Below are 25,135 nucleotides of genomic sequence, written 5' to 3'. Positions count from 1 at the left end.
TCCCCCGGAGGAGCTGGAGGAAGTGTCTGGAGAGAGGGAAGTCTGGGCATCTTTGCTTAGACTGCTGCCCCCGCGACCTGGTCCCGGATAAGCGGAGGAAAATGGATGGATGGATGGATGCACTGTTGGTCAGACAAAACAACACATTTGAAGACATTTTATGCATTTTATAGACCAAATAATTAATCAGTTGATTATGAAAATAATCATTAATCTCAGCCCTATACATAACATCAAATTTGCAACGGTTGCAGTTTGATTACAGCTAAGTATTAAGCGTCAGGTGCTGTTGGTAATTCAGGAACTAAAGCTTCAAATTTAATTACATTTATTTAAGCTTCATCTTTTAAGACTGTACTCGTGCATTTGCTACAAGTCACCTGCTAAAATGAAAATGTGATGCATGAAGGAGAAGCTGTCCAGTACAGCTGAAGGTAGCTGAATTGTTACATTTGACTGTCAGCGTCTTAATGTAGTGCATCTCATGATTTACTAACGTGCCCTTAACAGAGTGATATTTAACAGCAGCGGAGCTGCTGTATTGAAATCACAATTACATTTGCATTAAGCAATAAAACTGCAAAGGTTACAAACTGCGCATTGAGGTACAGAGCACAGTCCTCTAACCATTAAATTTGTATTATAGCTTTGCAAGTTACTCATCTCCTCGTGGCTCATACAGTAGATAACCCATGTGGGGTTCGCTCTGTGTATAATCTCTAGTCACTCTGTGAGGAATCACTTCATTACATAACAGTGCGAGCACATGTCAGTGGCTTTGCATGAAGACTGATACATCTAGGCTAATGGAATTAAAATTGTTTTCTAATAAGCCACTGTGTGTGACATTATAACTCATGTTTAACATGGCTGTGAAGGGCTAAGTTGATTGTCAGGAAATTATTTTTGATAGTCAGGGATAATTCTGGGGTTTGCATTGTTGATCACATGAAACACAACATTTTAAAGACTCAACTGAGAAAATAATCAGAAAAAAACAGACTGTAAAAGAAATGATCTTTAAGTGAAAAGACAAGAAGAGCACCAAACAAAAAGGTCCAGAAATATTTCAGAGAAAGCAGGTACAGGACCTTACTAAACAGATGAAAATGTCCTGAAGCTCTGTGACATTTTATAAAAGTTACCATCAACAACAGAGCAACACTCATCTTGGAGCCATACTTGAGAATCATTTTGTTGTGGGTCTTTGGTTCTTGTACCATTGCTAACTCTGAGAGACGAGACAGTCCAAGTAACTTCAAAACAGTGCTGATTTATTCAAAGGATCACAGGTAAAATTAACATTACACGCTCAGGTATCTTGCACCTCCAAACTGCTCGCAGGCAGATGTAAGATGAAAGACCCCGAACCAAACCAGGCCTATACATTTATCTCTTCGGTTGGGCTAGCCCCATACTACACAGAAACGTCAACCGAGACGTCTCTCTTACCAGCTCTGCAGCTGGCCATAGCAATAGTCAAAACATGAAGCAAATCAATGTGTGTGTGTGTCTGTTGATTAAGTGGTGTGTAACTAAAAATATTCTCACACGACTTCTAGTAACATGTCGTGACTTAAACATAAGAACATATTATGGCTAAGGCTACAGTTCTACACGTCATAATAATAATAATATTAAACACCCTGTCTGCTGACAGTCATCAACTCTTCTCTCTAGTTATCCTTGACCAGATGTACCCTGTAGAAACTCATAAGCATGCCTAAGCATTTAACAGTCTAACTAGACATCCTATCTCCACTAAACATTTCTAATACATAAAGTATCTATCCAATATCTATCTGACTAAAAATACCTAACATTGTAAACAGCTTTGTTTGTGGGCACAAGGACGCAGTCGCGCTACAAAATGCTGACGCAAAGAGTCAGTCTGGGCAGCACTGCACTACCAAATCTCTGACAGCTTAACAAATGGCATACAAACTGATTGAGAGATGCAAACAGCAGAAAATCTGATCAGGGCTGACATGTCACAGTGAAGACTGTGTTTGCCTGTCTTTAACAGTTTATCTTTCAGTCTGTTTGCCTGTGTTCTTCTCTCAGCATGTTTATAAATGTATTTTTTTCTGCTGTCACTCTGTCCATTCATCAGTGTTGCCGCTGGTTCTTTGAGGTCACCGAGCTGTCCGTTCTGGTCATTTCTGGGTATCGTCACAAAAGGCTACATGCCATGAGACTCACAAGCCAAAAGGGCCCTTGTGTGCCAACAAAACAACCTTTGTTATGTAACGTACAGATGCTGCTGCTGCTGTTTTATGAGATGTGTGTCCTGCCCACAAGCTGCACTGCATTAATTTGTGTACTTCATGTACTTTCATCTTGTGCTCCATTCAGCATCATACAGCAGCATGACATCACACACTAGAGGAGGAACAACTCCTCTCTGCTTCTGCATCCAAAGAGTGTGTGATTACTGTTGCTTTTAAATGTTCTACTTTCAGCTTGAACTTTCCTCTATTGGTTCTGTAGGAAGAGGAAGGCTGGTTTATAGCATGTCATAGCTGTTTTCAGGTGCTTTTGGCCCTCATGTTACTATATTTCCTTACAACAAAGCCTAAAAGAAACACTTTGAATTATCACTATCTTACTTGTTCAGCATAGGCTTTATTCCTCATTCATATGTTTCATTTATTTCTAAGGCATTTCTGAATGTGTCTATATGCTGACAAAAAGACTCGGGCCACTGAAACTGTAGGCATGACAGTGTAAACAACGTTTGTTTATGAATGCATGTCCTGTCTTTTTGCTCTCTGTCAGTAAAAGATCACCTTTCAAGGCCTGCAACCTCATCTCTGGGTATCGACCCCTCACATGATTAATATTTATCTGCATGTATGCTCTGCAGTGAAAACAGAAAAGAGTGGAAAGCTGTGACTTGATAAGGGCGTCAGTTCTGGAACTGTCTATATATACACATGTGGACTTAGTTTAGTATGGTTCTTGGAGAAAATGTGGCATTTCCATCTGCAGGTCAAACTGTCATGGACTCGCATAGGATGGGGGTGCGACAGTGTCACATCATATATATAGGGTGTAACATAATAATAAACACACAAAACCTGCAGATTTAAGGTTTGCAGTACGTGGGTATGTGTGAATTAGGTTACAGGCAGTGGCGCACTTTATCTGGGTCAGAACTTCAGCCACCACACAGGGGACAGATGGTGGGGATGCCTCAGCTCGGTAATGCTGAAAACACCCAGACACTCTAGCATGCAAGCACAAACACCACCCACTTTGGAAAGCAATTTCCAGCGACTTTGAATAATCGATGAGAATACGACCATTCGTGATCACATGAGCGTGTTACATGATAACCCGCATTGATCTCCGCTGACGCACACCATCCCGGTCAGGGGCGCGCACAGGAATGGTGGCGCATACATGCAGGACTACCACCACAAATGGCATGTGTCCGAGTAATAACACAGCCTGCTGTAGCTGCACTGCAGAGTAGACTTTAGTATCCCATCCACAGGGAAAACATCAGCCCGAACATGGAAGATAGTTATGACAATAATGCATGTTATCAGGATCATGAGCCATAAACTTATCATTCTTGGTGTAATATTGCAGCTTGTGTATCTGCGATTTAAGTTGAAAGTTACTGCGACTATAACGCTGGAATAAGCTTCATAGAGCAACATGAAAACAACGCAACAACAAATGCAGCACAGTGGAAATAACGCAGAGGAAATCATTTTACCTTTGAGGGGGAGAAAAACGGATCTCCACGTAGCCTGGAAAACGTCGCACCTCCTTGTTTTCCTCGTGGCAGTGCCAATCCTAAACCCCCTTTCGCATTCCTTCCCAGGCAAATTTCCTCTTCTCTCTAGCCCTGGCAAGTCCTGCAGAGACGCAATGTTTTGACGCGCAACGATGCCCAGCAGAGTTTAGTAGAGACAGGCAGAGAGAGTGATGAAACAACCAGCCAGAGCGAGAGACTTCACTCCTACCTACTTCCGTGTTCGCAGAAAAAACGTTATACATTTGATATGGCTTACAATTCAGTTCGATTTTTTGCGTAGTATCTAGTTTTTATGTGTAATTTTGATTTAAAAAAAAAGTCAATTACACCGTTTTAATATGTCTATATCTTCGTAGCTAACGTTAATATTATCAAAACACAGCGTCACGCATGCTCAGTACGACTATAGTTGACTGTTGACGCTTAACGTGGCCATTTATTGAATTATTGTATTAATACCAAATGAATAATTGCTGTATGCATTCGCTTGTTGCTTTTATTAGCTAATATACATTTTATGGTTGTGTCGTGTTGACTATTGTCAACGGCATTTTTGCATGCTGGTAATCAGTACAGTAGCTAACCAGAGTTGTACTACCACGAATGTACTTAAAGAAACATTTTCCGGTGGTTGCGAACTGCCACAACAGCTTATTTCCAGCATGTAATGATGGTTGGAGCGCTTAGCCTTATGACTTACCCGTTCGTAGTTACGGGCTTAGAAAAAAATCTATCATTTCCCACTCCGGACGACATGAACTATCATAACAGTTGAGTTGACGATCTTTGGCCAAACTCACACTGGCCATTGACTTGATGAATAAATGACAGCCGTATCAGCCAATCAGCAAAGCTATAGAGCATAGCAACACCGCGTTTATTGGCCAATGATAAAAGCGAGGACCCAATAATGTCACTAACAATCGCACATTCTTGTTACAGAACTCGGTGGGAAGCGCATCAGTTACATATAAGTGGAGTTTTATAAAATAGCATTATGAAAGAAGACCACGAAATACCTAACCAGTTCTTCTTAAACGGAGTAAGAAATGACTTTGTAGATATATCTCATATAACAGAACATCTCCAGCATCATAAACTTTTCCACTACATGGAAACCTTCCCAATCTCCCCAGTCTGCAGTGCCCCCTCCTGTCAGCCTGCAGGTTGCTACCTAATATTTATCCATATAAATTTGCGTTAATTTGTTATGCAAAGTGGTTAAGACGGCAGGCCGTTTTTCTACTGTATGTACACATCATTTATATAATAATGACTTTGTTTATTTATTTAACAGCCAGGCCCCACATACTAGTTTTGTCAAACCAAACATATTCAACACCATAACAAACATTCATTTCAGTATGCAAAACAAAAATGTACATATTCTAGAGCAAATTCATGGGAGATTTGTAATATGATTGATAGATCACAAGCCTTTCACAAAAACAAATCTTTTTGATTTACAGGTTTTCTAAAAACAATAAAATGTCAGACGAGATTAACAACTGTGCAGATTTCATTAATACAAACTTAAGTAAACAGAACACCCATGCTGTTTTGATTGTAAAATACCAGACAGCATACAGTACATTCAACCAATACATTCGTTACCGACCCTCAATGTGTAGTCACGAGTTTGTCAGTGACAAATGTCATTGGAATGATAATCCTAATAATCTTCATAAACGAGCTGGAGTTCCTTATTTTGTGCAAAATTTCCCAGGATTATTAACAGACCAACTATGCCACAGTCATTGGCTTTAGAGACTAATCTACTACACATAAACATACAACACATCTATGTAACGTACACCCACTTTCTTTAACATCAGCATTTAAAAAAGTGTTTTTAAAAAATTTAACTGAATATTCCTATGCTCAAACTTGTCAATATAAAGAAGTAGCACTTACAGCCTCAGTACTATCACTGTAAAGCTAAACTTTAGTGATTCTGAGGACTAGTGTCACTACCCTGTTTTTAATTTAATGCTAAGCGGCAGAAAAAACATACATCAGTTGGTAAATTAACATTACATTTCAACACCAAGCTGCATCTGCTGGTGTTTTTACTGGCACTATACATGAACCATGATTCACTAACACTGCAAGCTCTCTTTTACCTGAATATATTAAAAAAGTAATTTAAAAAAAACGAAATAAATGTTACTAAATAATTTAAGTCAAAACCCATTATTCTATTGAAAATCAAGTCCGGTAAATAAAACACAAATGCAAAATTCCAATGTCCATTTCATCACATTTTATAGATATACTTTAAAATATTGTGTGGTGTTAAATAACACTGAAAGACCAGTATAAATTTCACACTGCGGAACCCAGGTGTCTGGGTGTGCGGCAAGGGGTCAGAAAATCCACAAAGAACACAACTGAAAGGAGATAATGATATACATGTACAACAGATGCACTATGTATCCTTAAAGAGTATTTTACATGATTGAAAATACACAGGTTTGTGTTACCAATACAACAACATTCTTCAAACCAGTGCAGAGAGGCTTCACACAAGAACATCCCTTCCGATTGTAAAACACAGTGTGAGAGTAGCTCTGCTGGAATGCATGGTTGAAAGTGTGTGAGTTGGGGTGGGGGGTGAGGTAGATGTTGGCATGTTAGTCGAGTTTAGAAATGCCTTTCCTATCCATGAAGTCTTTAAGCCTGGTGGGAAAATCTGTCATAACTCCCGTGGCTCCCAGGTCAAACGCCCTCTGGAAGTCGTCCTCGTCGTTCAGCACCCAAATGTACACCTGAAGCCAGATGCAATGTTCATACAGTTAAAATTGCAGACACACACAGAGCGGTGGGAGTCAGTCTATTTCTGAACTTGTAGGAACATTAGACATTTTCCAGTAACAGCTCTTAACAACAGAATAACACTACAACTAGAGCAAACAGCTATCAGCATGGAGACAGGCTTCAGTACTGGTGTTATGGAAAGTTTTCAGTAAGTCTTGGAAGTATAACTAATACAGGGTATGTGACTTAAGCTTGATACAGTTCTGTACATGTAGCTAGTGGCTGTTAGTTACATTCATGTCAACAATGGATGCATTGTTGTATAAGACAAAGTAAGCAAACAGGTTTGGAGCTCAGAGAAAAAGTGAGAATGAATGAAACACTATAATAAATGGACTTAATAGGGAAGTGACTGCTGGTCATTGTTCTTTCTACACATTATGCATTTATAAATTTGCATTCACTCTGTATTTAATTATCCGTATGAAGTGTTTTCTCATTTCTGAGGAATGCTGTAGAGGGTACATAGTGGCATTTTTACCTGAATTCCCCTGGCAGTTAGATGCTTAAACAGAGCTTTCCTCATCAGCAAACTGCAAGAGAAAAATAACCACTCATCAGAGGAAAACACCACAGTTGTAGCAAAGGTAGAGAGGGAGGTTTATTTTGACAGTTGTAGAGGTTTTATTTGGTACAGGTTTAAAATTGTGAGTTACAAACACCCACAAATTCAGCCGCTCTAAAGCAGATAGAGGAATTTTATATAATCAAACTTGAGTGACATACGTGTCTGCCAGCCAGGCAATGAGTCGCTGACCTCTAGTTAATCTGTTAGGATCCTGTATTCTGCAAAATCACAGAGAAAATAAAATTGTTTAGGTGCTACTGATGTGGTCACCACAGTCAAACATGATTGCAATGTGCTAAAGTGTAAAACATTCTCAAATGCCCAAAGTCGCCCCAAACACTCAATCAGTGCTCGTTCATGTTTGCAGTAGTGGTTATTAAAGGTGCAAAATGATCATATACAGCTAAATTTACTCGGGTCAAACAGCCCTCAACATCTGGATAGTACAATGTAATACGTGTTCTGGGCACTTCTGAAATTCATTTTAGGAAACAAAGGAAATGGCAAACTTAAGTAGATGTAAATGAAACAGGCTTGAAGAAAATGTACACGTTGTCAAACAAGCCCCAATCACACAAAAACTTGAGTATACTGAATGTTCATGTACTGTAAATGCCCACAGTAAACAGTGTCTGGGGGAAAATTGGTTTAAAGTAGTGTTATAAAGGAAATCACTTAATCCTTCATGTACAGTCTGCTCTATGACCTTGATCCTGATAATCCCCTAACACACACCCTCAGGATAAGGGGTGTAAATGTTTATTTCAATGGCTTAATTAGTGAGTGAGATCATCTCTGAAACAGCCCTGTGGCCTAGATAACAGTGACAGAAAGGACACACTGCAAATTGTCAACTAATGAAAAAAGTGTGGCGAGGATACCCTAACCAAGGATGACAGGAACCTTGTGAAATGTTTAAAACCTAAATTAAAAACTGAAAGTATATTTCATTAAGGGAAACAGAGTAAGATCATGTGTGTCGCCTTTAAAAATTCACTATAATATCAATATGAATCAACAGCAAACAGGAAATTAACTATTCTCTAAAATGTTGATGAAAATTCTTAGCACAAGGAGGCCCACTTACTGGAAATTGTCCAGGACCTTGGACCACACGGTCAGGGAATGGAGTTGGCTCCTCTAGTTAAGTACAGAACTTCAGTCACATGAAAACACTTCTGTCTAAGTTCAAGGTTTGTCTGGATGTGTCTGCTGGTAAAGGCCACAAGATGTGACTGAAAGGTCTAGAAATTCCCCAGTAAACAGACCTTGTGCTTTGATTTGTTTCCCTTTGTCAAACTTCTATCTCCAAGGTTGATAAAGAACTTTTAAGTGGAATTCCAGATGTTGCTGACTCTGTCCATAGATAAACATCAAACTGTGGCATTTAGAAAACTATTTTCTCCAGCTAATTAATGCGCAGCAGCTGGAAGGCATTGCCAGTGTCAATTTAGCCTTTTTAGGTGGGGTTTGCAAAGACACAATGTTTAGTCTTTTGTTTTCCTGAGACACAACTGTCTACAGCACCCTGGTATGTTCCTGTTCACCTAGACAAAGGCAATGTGAGGCAATGCAACAGTCAGCCTATGTCACTGCTAGTTCTTTTCATGTGAGCGTGGTGCGTCTCTGCCCTTAAGTCAATTTGCCTCGGCTTGAAGTGCTCTAAGAACATTTTAATTCCATTTAAATTTTTATGTGTAGACTTACTTGAAGAAAATGGAGGGCATGGGGATCTCTAGGAACTGCTCCTTGAGGGGAACAAATGGCAGAAGTCCGGTGTAGAAGAGGCCTAAAAGCTGCAGTACTCTTGGATAGCTGAACAACACTGGGATACGAGGGTTCTGAACAAACATACAACCAGGACTTAGAGAGTGTTGTCTTATTATTCATTACTGTGCCACCTGAGGCCTACTACATGAAAATAATATACTGGTGGCAGGTTCTTCTTTTTTTGTTAAAAATGGAGATTCATTTCCGGAAATGACTGGACCAAATGTAAACCTCATATGGAGAAAATACCGTAGTAAGTGACAAATAAGAAAAAATATAACAATCTGACCTATATCCAAATGTCATTAATATAAAGCCAAGCATTTCATATAAAAGTACCTCTTTGTAACACTTCTTGACAACCTGGTTACTAGCGTTGCCCCACACAGTCAGATGCTCTCTGTCGTACTTTACAACCAGTTCGGAGACCTGCAACAATTACTCATTGTTACAAAATGTATGCTGTCATTGCATGTTGCTTATTATTATTAGTTTCGGACACTGAGATTTTGGCAAATTATTACTTGCACCTAATCAAAATTCTAAATTAGAGAGTGATTCAGATGACAGTGATACTACTGAACTCTAAAAACTGCCACCGTGCAAAATGATGTAGCATAAATGAAGCGCAACAATGCAATACTGTCGATTTGGTAAGCCTTGGAGTGCCAAATGTGCCAAACTGATCCATGAGGTAACAACTAATACTGAGAGGGGTTAAGATTACCAAAAGAAAAAAAACACACACAGACATACCTTCTTGATAAGGGTGTCATCGTTGACCTTGATGTCAATGTTGACAGGGGTATTAGGAAAGGCATCAAAAATGTCCCTGAGGAGAGGGATTTGTTTGTCCTCCCCACCCTCACAGAAACACTCTGCACAAACAAGGACAAGTCAAAAACACAGTCAGATTTAGACGAAGCTGTTGGCTCAAGTACATTCATCTTTTCAACAGTGCTTTTCTGGCCAATTTGTAAATATACTACCTGTCAGTTTTATTGTCGAATAAATACATTCACTATATACAGTAGGTTTTTGTGATTTTAAATGCTGTTTCAGGTGGACTGATCACTGTATTAGTGAAAAGGCAAGTGTTAGATAACAGTACTAAAAACTGTGAGGAGTACACTGACTGCTGATGGTCCTGAAAATACATGTGGGTGGTGCTAGCTTTGTAGTAATTAAACTCGTAGACAGTCAGTCATGGGTATGGCATGCTCACCCCTCTGAAAGGTTACGCCCAGTTTGCAGAGGTATGGAGGGAGCTCCTGCAAAGAGCACACAGCAGTCGATGGTTAACAGACATGATTTAGAGCCTATAGTTAGAGCCTGTAAGGTCAGGTCCAGAAGTGGTGTGATGAGTGTTCACATTTGTGACAGTCAGTTTAAAAGAGACAGACGCACAGTAAGGACAGGTCAGAACAGGATTAATATGAAGCGCTCTGCACTTCTCTGTACTGCAGGGCCAAAGATCACAAAAATAATTCTGTATAAATTTATTCACCAGCTGTATCATTTTTGTTCATATTAAATTTTGTTGTAGTTGTGATCTCTGATCTTCAAATGCACATAAATACTGGATCTGACTATTTGCTTTTCATTAAAAAAAGATCAGTGTCTCACACATTAAAAATGTGACCATCAGCTGAACAGAGATCCTAAATGAGCATCAATTAACCCACTGGTTGACCAAGAATTTCTGCTGGATCTGATGATTTTTAATCAGGCAAAAGCCTCAGACATAATCAGCTGACTTGGTGTTGACCTGACCCGATTAAAGCACATGATCTGTCAATGCAACTCTAGTTCCCAAAAATATTCTTTGTTTCAAAGTTTTAACTCAACTATATCTGGACCTCTTGACCTCTCTGTGTTTTACATATTAATGCAGATGTCAAATTAAACAAATTTCCATGTTTTTAATAATTACAATTATCTGATTTATTAAATTATCATACACAGTTTCCTTTTGGCAGGTGGTAGACAGAGGAAATGGACAGCCAAACATGTCATAGGAAGATTAGAAAATAGTTAAAGTGTAGTTATTTCTCTGTTGGATATGGAAATAGGATGATTAAGGAGATATTGCAGAGCAGCAACTCACGGCGTAGGTTATGTCGGAGATTCGGGCATTGATGCCAGTGGCCCTTTTCAAGTTGGCATCATGTGAGACGACTACCTGTCCATCTTTCGTCAAGTGGCAGTCCAACTCCAACATGTCTGTGCCAAGATCCACAGCACTGCACAAACCAGCAAACAGTACACATATACTGTATTTATCACCATGCTGGGGAGACTCTACTGACTATTATCAGTAACCTCAGCATGAAATGTAGCCCATACACGTTCAATAAATCATAAAACATTTCACTTGACACATCATTAACCCTTCATGCATAGTGTCCACATTTGTGGACTGTTAATTTAACTCTATCTTGGGTCAGGTCAGCATGATAGAGCTCTCCAAACCACTTGAGAGCAGCATCAGTAGAGCAGAATAATATGGTAACAGTTTTTTTATCTTGTATTCTATATACTGTGATGAACATGAACTGAACTGAGAGTAAAATTTAGTCTAAACCAGTGGGCCTCAGAGCGTCCTCTGGTGGGCTGCGGCCACAGTAGTGTAACACATTTAAGCCAAGTTTATTTATTTTGTGTTGTATTTTGTTTGTTTGTTTTGGGAAGGTGGTCCTTGGAATTTTTTTGTCTTTTTTTAATAGACAAAAGCTGTGGTTTTATTCTTATATTTTGTTGCTTGGTGTCTATGGACATGGACAATTAAATAAATCTTAATTAAAATAATGAAAGCAATCTTTTTGAAAATCTGTTTTTGATACTGTAATTCATGCTTGACAGGGTTAATAAATCAATCAGGAAAAACACAGCAGTTTATCATTGAAGCTACTAAAACTTATTAGTGTCTGGGTTACATAGGCCTGCATATTGGCCCGGTCACACTACTGACAGACTACTGTGGGTAACCACAGACACATGAAACAGACCAATGTCATGAACTTAACACTCCCAAGTTCAGATGACACACACTACCCACAATCACATGTAAGAACACCACTTACTGTATGTTTCACACATATGTGCAAAGGACAAACATACAGCTGTATTATGACTAAGGTTATTACTCACTGCTTGAAAGCTGCCATGGTGTTTTCCAGATTTTCACCTGCCCCTGCAATGCAAGAAATAAACACTAAGCACAGTGTTTTCTTTTTCTTTGCTATCCGCTGAGAACAACCGCTGGAACACTGCCTATGCTGACAATTTATATGCACTTTCTGCACCTTCCTATAATAATGTACTGCCTGATATAAGCATGGTAATAAATACACTGCAATATAACTAAAACCATGCAAATACAGAATTAGAAAAATGGTAAAATCCCTGCCAGAGGTGGGTAAAGTAGCCAAACACTGAACAGTAGACCTATTCTTACTTTGTAAGTAGTTCGCTAGCTCTCAGTGAGAAGCAGCAGAATAGTCAAGTTACAAAATTGGCAAAATTACACTTAATCTCTTTCTACTTATCACTCAATAATTATCACAATTATTAAATAACTGTCCAAATTTGATTAGGATGATAGAGACAGTATAAAATTGCAGCCACTGACAGCTGAATGGGCCAAGATGTGAACCTGATGCTCAAGAAAGTATGCTTACCATCTTTACATATTAAATACCTTTCTGAATAACACACATTCTAAATATTGATGCATATTTTACAAATTCACTGAACAACGGGGGGTGGGGGTAAACTGTTATGCACTTGAGGGAGATGTTGAGAGATAGAAAAAAATCTATTGATTCACCTCCACGATGGGAAATGTGTTTGCTGAGGAAGGGCCCTCGCTTCCTCCGGTGCAAAAAAGTTGGACATTTCAGCAGCAGGGCAGAGGTGAGCACGTAGCCCGTTAGCGCTGATAGGGCATACACAGCAGCACACATCTCCTGTCAGTCTGCTGCAAAACAAACACAACCCAGTTAACATCTAACTTAACTGTGTCCGCACACGGGCTGCTAATTTGAACCAAGCTCTGATGTATGCAGTCGACGCATTTTCCTGTTTTTCCGCGGGGATTACACCATATTACATCGAGGTGTAAGGAGACATCGTTTCTAAGAATATGATGAATGTCTAAAAAATCTGCCGGTAAAATTTCATCCACATATATGAAATTTTATATGTCTAATTACTATGCCAAAGTTACTTCGATGAAAAAGCGCAATAACAATGCTAAAGTCGCCCTATATATATACTCGGCAGAGACGGGAACAAGTTAATAACCATGGATATATACGGGAAATGCAATAAAACACTGTCAAACCCAGGCGCACCTGGTATTTACAGCAAAGAGATAAGGGGTCCGTGAAGGGACAATATCAGCTCACGGCTAAAACTCCGGCGTTAGCGCTCTTTTGTCAGCTCTAACTAAAGCAAATCTAAAATAAATGACTAACATGATATATGGCTAGAAAGGTAAGAAGTTAGACTCAAGTTTTATACCATTACATTAAGTGAAAACATAACACGATCATTTATATTTTAAAAAATTTAACTAAATGTTCGCTAAAATGCAGGACTGCAAAAACTCTGTCCAAACAGATAAATATTGAGTTGAGTCTAAAAAAAACCTTGAGAGCTGCCACTCATGAATGTTTTACATTTACTTAATCACTAAATCAATTATTTAAAAAAAAAAACTAATAGCCAAAGTGAGGTCTGCTTACTGATTATTTAGCCTTAGCAACGGCTAATACCCCAAAGAAGGGATGCAAGTTTTATTTATTAGTGGTGTATCTGATAATTATTTTCTTAAGGTTATTAAGTGATTAATCATTTGATACATAAAATGCAATATATTAGCAAAAGAATGTACATTTCAAATGACATGTTCACTGAAACTACATTTTTATTTTAAAAACTTATAGAATGACAGAAAAGAATTCAAGCCATTATATGTGAATGACTGTACTCTGTTAAGAAACCCAGTCATTCGTTGTCAGTGAACAGTTTGTGCCTCATTTCCAGAGTTGTAGACGCCTAATATTCAGGTAATACACAGTACATGTATATGATTAAGGACACCTTTCCTACAATACACAAATACTATGTCATAACGTCATCGGCGTAATCATACTAGCTAAACTAAGCTAATGTTAGCGAGGCTGGGATCTCAGAAGACGAAATCTTACCTTTATCATCAAATTGTTTAGCTTTTCTTTCGTTTTTTGTCTTGACTAACCTAGATGGTCTCAGGAGAAGTTAGTATGCAGACGTCTGTGCAGAAAGTAATTGATGAACTCTTCAGCAGCTCTGCTAAACTCCGCATCGCAAACAGCTGATGAAGCAGGTGAACTCCAACCGACCGCTGTCATCTCCGTGCGCATGCGCCAGTATGACCACAACAATAGTTTTTCCGCCAGAATATTTCAGAATAAAAGCAGCATATCATCATATTTTAGCCTGTACAGTCAATGATTTTAACTGTCAGCGGGGGTAGGCCCAGATCTTTACTTAAGTAAATGTAAAAAATACCATAGTATAAAAATACTCCTGCATTCACATAAAAGTGCAAAGATATTAGCATCAAAATCCAGCCTCCTGCACCAAAAGCCAAAGTAGTAATTGCACAAAATGACGCATTTCACATCAGTGTACACTATGTTATTAGACAATAACCTAATTATTGATGCATCACTTTAATGTCACTGTTGGTAAAGGTGGAGGTAATGTTAACTGCCTTTGTTTGTGGGCTATGCCCTACCTCTCTTTTTTTTATTACAATGCATTTTTTACTTTCTGAATTATGCTGTTAAAAACCAAAACCAACAAACACTGGTAAAAACATAACCCTGCACTATCTATTTATGTATCCCGAGGCCCGGGGCCTTTTTGTGCGAAGTTTGCATGTTCTCCTTGTGCCCATGTGGGTTCTCTCCGGGTACTCCGGCTTCCTCCCACAGTCCAAAGACATGCAGCTTAGGTTGATTGGTGACTCTAAATTGCCCCCTAGGAGTGAGCGTGAGTGTGTATGGTTGTTTGTCTACATGCCAGCCCTGTGATACACTGACAACCTGTCCAGGGTGTACCCCGCCTCTTGCCCAGTGTTAGGTGGCATTGGCTCCAGCCCCCCTGTAACCCTATTCAGGAATAAGTGGTATAGATAATGGATGGATGAAATTGTACAGTGTCAAGACACTACTCTGTCTGGTTGCTGTCAGTCAATTGCAGTTAAAAAGACTCATACTGTAGCATTTTCACTGCTCAAGTACTATTACTTAAGTTTTGAAGTTCAAGATTGTTTCTTCAAATGTGCTATGTGCTACAATATTATAAAAGCAAAATCTTCACCCATGACCCTATTAGAAAATGAGGTGGTAACTGATTTGATCCACCAGATGTTGCTAATGTGCTGCTGTGTAAGTGACAAAAAAGTGAGAGGTAAAAATATGCACAAAGGTAACATCTAGTTAACAGGATACCAGGTGAACCATGGCAAAAGTAAACATGTAGACCTATTCTTTGCATTCTATATAATAATGACAACAACTGCCTATCACTTATAACTCTGAGTCATAAATCCACAATGTGATTTCCTTTGTACAATGTTCAAGCTAAAATCTTGTACATTTGTACCAGTCAAAGTTCACTTTATGCAATCCATAAAGATGTGATACACACCCAGTAAGACTTCAACACAGCTTTATGTGTAAGTCCTTTCTTTAAGAAAGCTGACTAGCATTAATTTTAAGGGGTCTGGGTTTGCTGTCAATATACTGTGTACATTTAAGTGAAAGTTAAATGGCTCAAGATTTAACAGATGTTCTGGAGGAGTGGAAATGTCTGGAGGAGGAATACCAAGAACTTCGGGTAAGAAATGGATCAAAATCAGCTAAAGGCAGGGCAGTTAGTATATAGGTCATACTAAAAGTACTGTTTTCTTAATGAAATGTTATTAATATCTAGCAAAAAACCTTATAAAATAACTGCATTGGTAATTTGGTTTCATGTCAAATATCTTGTTTATGCTTCAGATTATCTACCATATTTTCAACAAATGTTAAAAGATTGAAATGATTTGTGTAATCTACATGTTCCCTGGGTTATTAGTGTGACCACGTGTTTTTATGTCACCCAGGAGACACACAGAATGTACTTACAGAAACTGGATGAAATTTCCAAGCTACAAAACCACTGCTCTTCCTCCATTTCCCTCCAGCGAAAAAGACTGAAGGAGCTCTCCCACCAAGCAAAAAAGTCAGTACACACATACACAAAATTGCATGGACACAGATTTATAGTTGCACAGTAGAGATGAATACAGTACATCAGGTCAGGTCCATCACATACACAAAGACAGGGAAGAAGCAAGGCAAAGCAAGGTGGACCCTCTTCAGCTCACACAAACTCATACTGTAAATATGTCATGTTGTCACAATAATGCAACATTCAGTATACAACAGAAGTGTCTACACCCCTGTGCAATATCACTTAAATGTCAAATCATTCAAAATTGTATCACAACAGTAATTGCATTACTTCTGTGTGGCTATTTGCTCCTATGTTATATTAAAAACTACCAGGTTTGTTTTGCTGTATTAAAAAACAGGCCCTATAAGAACTCTCATTACTGAGATTCAATTTTTTTTATTTTTTCACTATTTCATTTGTCCACCTTTACTTTTGATAACAGACTCCTCCTCAACACAGAGGATACCAGTGAATGCACAAATCTCTGGAGAGATGTTCTGGTGTTTCAGCTGCTCTTTGCTGGTTATATTTTTCTATTTAAAATACCCCAAAGGTGTTTATTGGATTTAAGATAGGCGACATACTGGGCCTGGTCGTACTTTTCACTTTTTTTTATTTAGAAACTCTTGCGTGGCTTTGGCGGTACGCTTTGGATCATCATCATGCTGGCATATTCTTCTTTGGCAAAGCTTTTGGAGAATGGGAGTCATCTTCTCAGCCACTGTTTTCATATATATATATATCCACAGGCATTCATAGCACATGGCACATATCTGTAAATGTCATCTCCCTCACACCTTTTACCCTCATGCAGCCCCATATCATCACACTCCCACCTCTGTGATTCACGATCAGCACTAGCTGATGCCCAACAAATTTATCTTGGTCTCATCTGACCAAAGAATGTGTTCCCAATATTCATCAGACTTCTTTTCATGTTCTTATCAAAGTTCAGTCTCACTGTTTTGTGCTAAAGAGCAAGCCAGAGTTTTTCGTGGATGCTGTTCTTTGAGGCTGATGTTATGCAATGTTCTTCGTACTGTCTGAGCTGCCACAGAAACTCAGATTTCCATTGAAAACCTATGTGCCAATTCCTGCCTGTTTGTTTTTCAGAGCTAGATTGTGCAAGCAGCACACTGTCCGTGGTACTATAGCTCGTTCTATACCCCCTGATTACTGCTGTGACTGTATTTTGACTGATTTTTAGTTGGTCACCGATCTTCTTGCACCCTCTTCCATATTTGTTACTAAGTCTCACAATCAGAATTTTCAGTTATTCTGGCATTTCTGTTTCATGTGCCATGATGCAGTCACATGATACTCACAACTCACAGGTACAAAACTGAGAAAATTGGTGTTAATGCATATGTTCTTGCAGTTGGAAACACAGGTGTACCCAGTTTTGTTTCAGTGATCACAAGTTTTCTAACATGTGTGCGAGTGATTCACTTCTGTTGCACTGAGTTTCAGTTCAGTCTTTCTAAAGTGTTTGTTCATAATAGGAACTACTCTACTTGTCACCTTAGCAATAATACATTTATTTACAGATGATAACAATTTTGAGTCATTTGACATTTAAGTTATATTGCACAGAGGTCCACTCATTTCTGTTGTATACTGTATCTTGTGCTGTTATATTATCCTTCAGGTACAGCAAAGGACCATCAGAAGAACATTCTAAAAACCTGGAGGAAATGAAAGAGAAAATTATGATGCGACCAAATGCTTTCTTTGAAATGGAAGCTTTTCTTCCCCAGAAAAATGGGTGATGACCTTTTTCCATTCATAAAATGAAATGTGGTTACAATAAATAAAACCTATGAATTAAATGTATCTCACATAAAGTGATTGTTTCATATTGCAGGTTATACCTCAGTCTGGTTCTTGGAAATGTGAATGTCACTCTTCTCAACAAGCAGTCAAAGTAAGCAATGACCACTGAAGCCTAACTTGAATATCATGTCCATTTAATATTTATCCAGTTAACAATAGATCTTTAGATTTATCTGTGTACTTTCACTCAGTGAGGTGATTGCTTATTTCCCTAAATCAAACATTCCCTAGCTGATTTCTGCCCATGCCTCTGGTTTTGGAAAGCCTTATATTATATATTGAGTTTTACTGAATTTGTTACATCCTTGTCAGATTTGCCTACAAAGATGAATATGAGAAGTTCAAGCTGTGCCTCACAGTCATCCTGATGCTGTTCTCCTTCATATGCTACTTCTTTGTGAGCTACAGGTACAGTTTGCCTCATAGACAGCATTTAGTGCTCTTTGTCAGTTGCAATGAATTTATTGCACAAACACTATCTAAATCCAACACTTGTTTTATGCCCCTGACTTTAGATTTATTGATGCGATCCTCAATTTCCTACTGGTGTGGTACTATTGTACATTAACCATCAGGGAAAGTATCCTCATCACCAATGGCTCCAGGTTAGCACAACTACTTTTTAAATTCTATTACACAGCAATATAGGATGAACTGATTAGATTTTGGTGGTCAAAGGTCAAGGTCACCATGACCTTACACTTGTCCCATTCTTGTGAACACTCTCTCAGGAATTCCTTAAGGGAATTTCTTAAAATTTGGCACAAATGTCCACTACCATACTCATAAATTTGACTGGTTGGCAGAGGCGTACTACTGCAAAGCTCTAATTCATATGTCAACTTATTACTTTTTGCCCATTTCATTCTAATTCCTTGCCCAAGTCATTATAAGTAAGTGTTAAAAAAAATAAGTATCTAATAAAATGTGCCCTGTATTATAGAATCAAAGGATGGTGGGTTGTTCATCACTACATCTCAGCTTTTTTGTCTGGTGTAATGCTGACATGGTGAGTTACGGGAGATAAATCCCTTCACAACACATTAGGAAACAACAAACCTATATACACTTACTGTATAATCAGAAAATCTAATTCATATGATACTTGCCTGTGATTTGTATATGCACATTTATGTTCCTGTTAAAGAAAAACACATAAAATAGCACTTCATATTTTCTATGTAATAACACATTTACTCTCTTTCACACCTAAGGCCAGATGGGAACCTGTACAAGACATTTAGGAACCAGTTCCTTGCCTACTCCTTTTATCAAAGTAAGGTCCAAGTACTTGGAAAACATTTACAGTTCACTTTTCCAGACTAAACCACAAACTGATTTCGTTCATCTGGAACATGCAGGTTTTGTTCAGTGTCTGCAGTACTACTATCAGAGTGGGTGTCTGTACAGACTGCGAACCCTGGGAGAAAGACACAACATGGATCTGACTGTGGGTGAGATAACACTGTCACACATCAAGGATACACCAAGCCTGGCATATCATAATCAAATATGCCATAAAAATGTTAATGATTTGGAGCCTATCATGTCTGGGGCTCTTCATTATCATTGTTGTATTAAACAGAAGTGAAATCTGCATGTTAATCTCTTCTTTGATTTCTGTCTAGAGGGATTTCAGTCCTGGATGTGGAAAGGGCTGACGTTTCTTTTGCCCTTCCTGTTTTTTGGTCATGTGAGTGCAGTCTGTGACACTGTGATGGAGTCCAAGTGAACTTGAGAAATTGCCTCTAACATCTTAGTTTGCATTAAAAGAAATTATGCATTATCATGTTTTATACTGGATGACACAGACAAACTGACAAAATATGCCAATGGCATTCTATGTATTGCCATACATATTTAGGCAGTGTTTACATTTTTGATGATGGTGATAACAGTTTGCCCATTAGTGTGTCTCTGTGTTTTGGTAGTTGCAAACTAAAGCCGTTCACTTTTAAGTATATGAAACCCTTAAGTCCTCTTGTTTTTTCTTGTAGTTCTGGCAGCTCTTCAGTGGCCTCTCTCTCTTCAGAATGGCTCAGCTCCCAGAATGTAAAGACTGGCAGGTCAGTCGTATTTGAAAGTAACCCCACATTACTTCTAAATAGTTCAAGTTCAATAAATATGGAATTACTGCTGTAAGGCTTATTCATGTATTTTTCTCTATGTTCCATGTGATGCCAGGTGTTGATGTGTAGTCTGAGCTTCATTATTCTGTTCATGGGAAACTTCTTCACCACTCTTGCTGTGGTCCGTCAGAAGCTGAAGAGCAGGAATCAGAAGCCAAAAAGTCTGTGATTGTCTGCAAAACAGTGTCTCTCATGCACTTCTTCAAATAAAATTTCATTTCATCTTTACTGCCATCATTATCAAAACAATTTGTAAGAAAACTGGCAATTATTACATAAAATGTGTGTTATGGCCAATTAATCACCATTAAACTAAAATATGCTATTCAGTGCCACTGTATGTTTATGTTTGTATAATTAGGAAAGCTCACTCGTGGGAAAAGACAAACAATGAATAAAAACACCTTCAAATAAAGTATGTAATTTTTCACACACAGTACTCCCTATGAAGCGTTTTTGTTTTAGTACCGTTACACCTCATGTGCTTTTCCATATATTTGTGTGACTGATGTTTGATTTTTCTTTTTTTCATAATTAAATTTTTAGGGCATTGTTGCTTTTATTAGGTATACATGACAGTAAGTTGCTGAGAGGTGGCCAGGAAATGGGGAGACAGATGGGGAGACCTGCAACACATGTTGGCGGTTAAACTTGATCCACTGATGTCGCACACATACTATGCCTGGTACATGATGCACTGCACCATAATCATTCAGCTATTGGGGCAACCCAGATTGAAACATCTTTTCACTTCATTTTTGGCCTTTTATCTGATTGAGTTCAAGTTGTGTGTGTAATTTGACTTTCTGTGCAGGGATTTGAAAAACTACAGCTTTTTTTTAACACATTATAATACATCTAGGTTATATTTTTCTCTAGCTATAATACAAAATACAGCCTGAGCCTAACAGATCCAGTGAGGGAATGTAACTTGCTTTATACTTCTACGCTGCCACATTACAGAGGGAAATACTGTACTTTTCCTCCACGGCATTTAACTGAAAGCTACAGTGACTAGTTATTTTGCATATAAGCATAAGCATAATCACCTTTATTGGCCAAGTATGTTGCACACAAGGAATTTGTTTCAGGTACAGAACCAGGGTGCCAACTCAACCAAAGGTTCTAACCATCGGGGGAGTTCAGTGTCTTGCCCAAGGACACTTCGACATGTGGACTGCAGGCACCGAAATTCGAACCTTCAACCTTCCAGCTGGGAGACAACTGTTCTACCCACATGAATATTTTACCAAAAAAAAACCAATAGTGAGTTTATAAAATGAGCCATTGCTACAAATTAAACTACACAATAATATAAAGTAGTTCAAATTAGCTCCACCTCTGTCAGCTACACCATTACAATCAGAAATAATAAAGAAATATTACACAATACTGCACTAACAAGCAGTGATGGTAAAGTATTGTGATTGTTATTAAAATTAGCAATACCTTGCTATTAAAGTACTCTTTTACTAGTCAAGGTCTTGCATTAACATGTAAGTAGAGTAATTTTCAATTTTCATTTGCTTTACACAACTAGGTAAAAATGCTTCATAGTCTATAAACTGATTTAGTACTTCTTATTTAGTACTTATCTTATTCTGAAACAATTCTACCTGTTGAGTAAAAATATAGGCATTTTCTGCAGGAAGTGCCTGTTTTTTTTCTAACTTATAGGAAATAGGAAATTGCACAAGCAAGATAAACATAATGAAAAATAAATAAAACTAATAGGAACAGGTGCCATGTACTGGTTTGTGCAAGTGTAGTAGCCTATATATTGTAGTGTCATTTGCTGATAAGGCAAGGGGATTCATACGAATTGTGTAGTGAAACTATGCAAATAAAGTTCAAGAACTTCAAATTTGTACTTAAATATAGTGCTTGAATAAATAAAGACCATGAAGTTATTTTCCACCTGTGCTTACTGAGGTCATTCTGGTCCCAAATTAGTACTTTTACTTTTGATTCTTTAAGTACATTAAGACTGATTGCAGGACCTTTATTTGTAAGAGTATTTTATATGGTATACTACTGCTGCTTTAATGAAGCTGAGCATGCAGTTAGATAACCTGTATTGTTGGGCTATTTACAGTGTCCTTGGCACTGTGAACATTGACCCCTTTTAAGTTGAGGACACGTTAGAGCAGGCTGTCTTTCAGTCTGTCAGGGATAGTTTACTTCCCTGGCTGGGTTACATAGCCATGACCCCTTAGCTTGGGACAGTTGTTTATTTAATATTGCAGGCTAAAGGCGCACAGTGATATTAGGTAAAGCCTTTATGGACTGGTCCAAATAAAACACGCGTCAGCAGAGATTTAAAAAAAATTAAAAAAAGAATAAGGACATTCAACAGTCTATTAAAGCAGAGTAATTTCCTTAAAAAAAACACACACATATACAACTGCAGCCTCTCACGAACTGAAAGCATGTCTGGATAAGATTTATTTGTCCTTGGAAGTGTTAAGGTCCTCCCCCTGCTTTCGTGTGCAAGTTGGTTTGGTCCTATATGGCGTAAACTTTTCTTCCGCATTGAGCAGAGAGCCTGAAGGAAAGAGGAGAGCTGAGGGTAGGCGTAAAACTACACCTTTAATTGTTTTATGTTGTCCCGTAGATAGTGGCAGTCTATGGGATTTACATTGCAGCGATTATAGACTCACTTCGAAACTACGAACTTAAAACAGAGAGGAAATATTCAGGTTTTTTTTAACCTAACATTAGCTTAAGATAAGTGCCGACTCGGTTACAAAACTGAGGCTAACTTGTATAATCTCTTTGAAGCAAGTCGTTTTCTTAATATTTAAAGTTTAAAATGATTACATTTTTAATACACTTTGTATATGTCATGCTTTAGACAACTGAGTTTAGTCTCCGAATTAACGTGTGTAGTGTCGTGTGGTCAGCCGGTGTTGTCATCCATAACTTCATCGAGGCCCCAGTCCCGTTGGCTATAATAGTCGTTTTACGTGTTTTATCATATTTAGCTTTATTTTAGAAACAGGAAAATACCCATACTAGAACGTTAACCTTATTGGGACAGGTTGAACTGGTGTCTAAAATGAACTAGGGTACATGTGGAGCTTCCTAGTCCTTGTGGGCAACCGGTCTTCTGTCGACAAGTGTTCCCCCGTCAGGATGTGTTTCCCCGGTAAAAACGTGCGTGTAGTAGCGCTCCAACTATGTGGTTATGGTTAGGCTAAAGGTAGGGTTCAGGTTCGGGGAAACGCATCTCGATGGGGAAACACAGGTCGACGCAACCCCGGTGACCTTATCTCGACTATTACGTAACCAACTCCTTTAACAGAGTAGGCGACGTGCCATTAAGCACGTCAATGTCTGATTTATGGCTATTTAATCACCCATGCCAACAGCAGTTAACCTAAATGCTTTTTTCTTGTCTCACTGGCCGGGGCACCGAATCAGTCTCACGTCATTCTGTTGAAATATCACAGTGCAAAATGCTCTGTTACAAGTAAAAGACCCACATCCAAAATGTTTCTTGACTAAAAGTACAAACGTATTCGCATCAAATATACTTAACGTAGCAAAAGTACTCATTATTCAGAATGGCACATTGTAATGTATGTTATTATTTGATTATAATTACTGATGCTTTGCTGTGTACCTCACATTTTATGTTACACCTGGTAAGAGTGAAGGTAATATTAGCTAACTCATATAATTTGAAGTACTTCTGGGTAGCTTGTGAATTTCCCAGAGGATAAATAATGTTTTATTATTACACTGTGTTTTGGTTTTTAACCTGAGTCTGAAAAAGAGTTGGTATCCACAGTGATAAAATACATAGAGTGGAATAAAAAGTACAATATTTGCATCTAAAATGTAGTGAAGTCAAAGTATAAAGTATCAGAAAATGAAAATATTCAAGTACTTAAGTACAGTATTTCATTACCTGAACTGATTTTTAAAATACCATGTGTTAGCCAGTGATAGCTGTACACCTGGAAGCACCCTTCACGCAAGTCTCGGCCCCTGTCTGTGACCTTACCCGGTGCAGGACTTCTCTAGGACAAATTTGGTGTGTGACTCTGTACCCACTATGTCAGAGATGTGTGAGACAAGTATTTCAGAACTAGGTCAGCTGCCAATTGATCAACATCTATCTAGGGTTCAAGGATTTTATTGTCAATTCACCATAAGACTGCTGTGTTTATGTGTAAAGCCAGGAACGACTTATTACCTGGTGGAATCCAAAAGTTATTTGGTGAAAGGGAAGGGGGATATAACTTGAGGGGACACTTAAATTTAAAAGTTCATGCTATACGAACAACCAAAAAAAGATTTTGTATTTCTATAAGTGGGGTCAAACTATGGAATAACTTAACTGTGGACATGAAAAATAGTACTAGAATTGAGGAGTTTAAATATAAATAGAGGTCAGGGTCGAGGAAATCCACAGAAACTCATTGTTCAAAGAGGTAAACAGAAGAAACACTTTTAAATCTCTTGTGAAATTTCTAACATATTCAGTTTCCTTGTAACATGTCCCATAGTGTCTGTTGCTTTATGTCAAATACATTTTTCAAGGTTGAAGGATTTTGTCAATTCATCATATGTGCAGGACATACAGAAAATTGAAATACTGTTTCTCTCTCACCTAGTATTGGGTGCCATAACATTTAGGAACTAAAATAGAGTGAAGTAGAATAAAAAATAGAATAAGAACTGGATTGACATAATTAGGATAAATCTAAACGGTACAGCCAATAAGCTGTGACTCAACTGTGTACAGTCAGTGACAGTAGTGCAAACAATAATAGGCGATTGTCAGATGGTTCAGCATCCCTAGGGCTTTGGTGATGAGGTGTAAATAGCATATGAGGTATACATGGACAGTATTGCAAATGAGTAACAACAGCAGATATCCTGGCAAAAAAAAAGTCAGCAGCAGATTTACATATAACATAATAGATGGTAAAACAGCAGAGGTAGTTTTTTTTTTTTTTTTTTTTTTTT

General features: G+C 38.2%; 4 protein-coding genes across 12 annotated transcripts in view; 2 read left to right on the top strand and 2 right to left on the bottom strand.

Annotated features, from left to right (window-relative positions):
• ypel2b (yippee-like 2b) overlaps positions 1-4,595 on the bottom strand; it is a 17,429-nt gene extending 12,834 nt beyond the window's left edge. The window contains exon 1 of one of the 3 annotated variants that reach the window (XM_020618178.1): positions 4,470-4,595. In XM_020618178.1, coding sequence (XP_020473834.1) covers positions 4,470-4,525 — 56 coding nt within the window. In that variant the 5' untranslated portion in view covers positions 4,526-4,595. Of the gene's footprint in view, positions 1-3,727; positions 4,003-4,469 lie in introns of those variants that run through there. The other 2 variants (XM_020618181.1, XM_020618180.1) reach the window with 2 other exon arrangements.
• tmem120ab (transmembrane protein 120Ab) overlaps positions 1-20,587 on the top strand; it is a 43,585-nt gene extending 22,998 nt beyond the window's left edge. For 2 of the 5 annotated variants that reach the window (XM_020618174.1, XM_020618171.1), the window contains exons 3-13: positions 16,084-16,202; positions 17,845-17,961; positions 18,061-18,120; positions 18,342-18,437; positions 18,545-18,634; positions 18,973-19,038; positions 19,244-19,305; positions 19,391-19,483; positions 19,658-19,722; positions 20,027-20,095; positions 20,214-20,587. In XM_020618174.1, the coding sequence (XP_020473830.1) occupies positions 16,096-16,202; positions 17,845-17,961; positions 18,061-18,120; positions 18,342-18,437; positions 18,545-18,634; positions 18,973-19,038; positions 19,244-19,305; positions 19,391-19,483; positions 19,658-19,722; positions 20,027-20,095; positions 20,214-20,327 (939 nt within the window). In that variant the 5' untranslated portion in view covers positions 16,084-16,095 and the 3' untranslated portion in view covers positions 20,328-20,587. Of the gene's footprint in view, positions 1-14,240; positions 14,296-15,765; positions 15,816-16,083; positions 16,203-17,844; positions 17,962-18,060; positions 18,121-18,341; positions 18,438-18,544; positions 18,635-18,972; positions 19,039-19,243; positions 19,306-19,390; positions 19,484-19,657; positions 19,723-20,026; positions 20,096-20,213 lie in introns of those variants that run through there. The other 3 variants (XM_020618170.1, XM_020618172.1, XM_020618173.1) reach the window with 3 other exon arrangements.
• gdpd1 (glycerophosphodiester phosphodiesterase domain containing 1) lies at positions 5,072-14,376 on the bottom strand. 3 transcript variants are annotated; one of them, XM_020618176.1, is made up of 11 exons: positions 14,138-14,376; positions 12,754-12,900; positions 12,075-12,117; positions 11,032-11,167; positions 10,150-10,195; positions 9,681-9,802; positions 9,264-9,353; positions 8,862-8,995; positions 7,313-7,372; positions 7,068-7,119; positions 5,072-6,537 (listed from the first exon to the last, which is right to left on the bottom strand). In XM_020618176.1, exons 2-11 carry the CDS (start codon positions 12,887-12,889, stop codon positions 6,403-6,405), a joined length of 954 nt encoding a protein of 317 aa, XP_020473832.1. In that variant the 5' UTR covers positions 12,890-12,900; positions 14,138-14,376; the 3' UTR covers positions 5,072-6,402. The 3 variants fall into 3 exon arrangements, with proteins under 3 accessions (XP_020473832.1, XP_020473833.1, XP_020473831.1); XM_020618177.1 differs by having other exon boundaries at positions 12,754-12,903; positions 14,188-14,376; XM_020618175.1 differs by having other exon boundaries at positions 12,754-12,903; positions 14,138-14,375.
• A 2,042-nt stretch (positions 20,588-22,629) lies between the features above and the next one.
• porb (P450 (cytochrome) oxidoreductase b) overlaps positions 22,630-25,135 on the top strand; it is a 29,981-nt gene continuing 27,475 nt past the window's right edge. The window contains exon 1 of the mRNA XM_020618219.1: positions 22,630-22,727. The gene's annotated coding sequence lies outside the window, so the exon portion shown is untranslated. The remainder of the gene's footprint in view (positions 22,728-25,135) is intronic.

Source organism: Monopterus albus, unplaced genomic scaffold, assembly GCF_001952655.1.
Source record: "Monopterus albus unplaced genomic scaffold, M_albus_1.0 scaffold202.1, whole genome shotgun sequence".
Lineage (NCBI taxonomy): Eukaryota > Metazoa > Chordata > Actinopteri > Synbranchiformes > Synbranchidae > Monopterus > Monopterus albus.
This window is presented reverse-complemented; position numbering and strand designations above follow the sequence as displayed.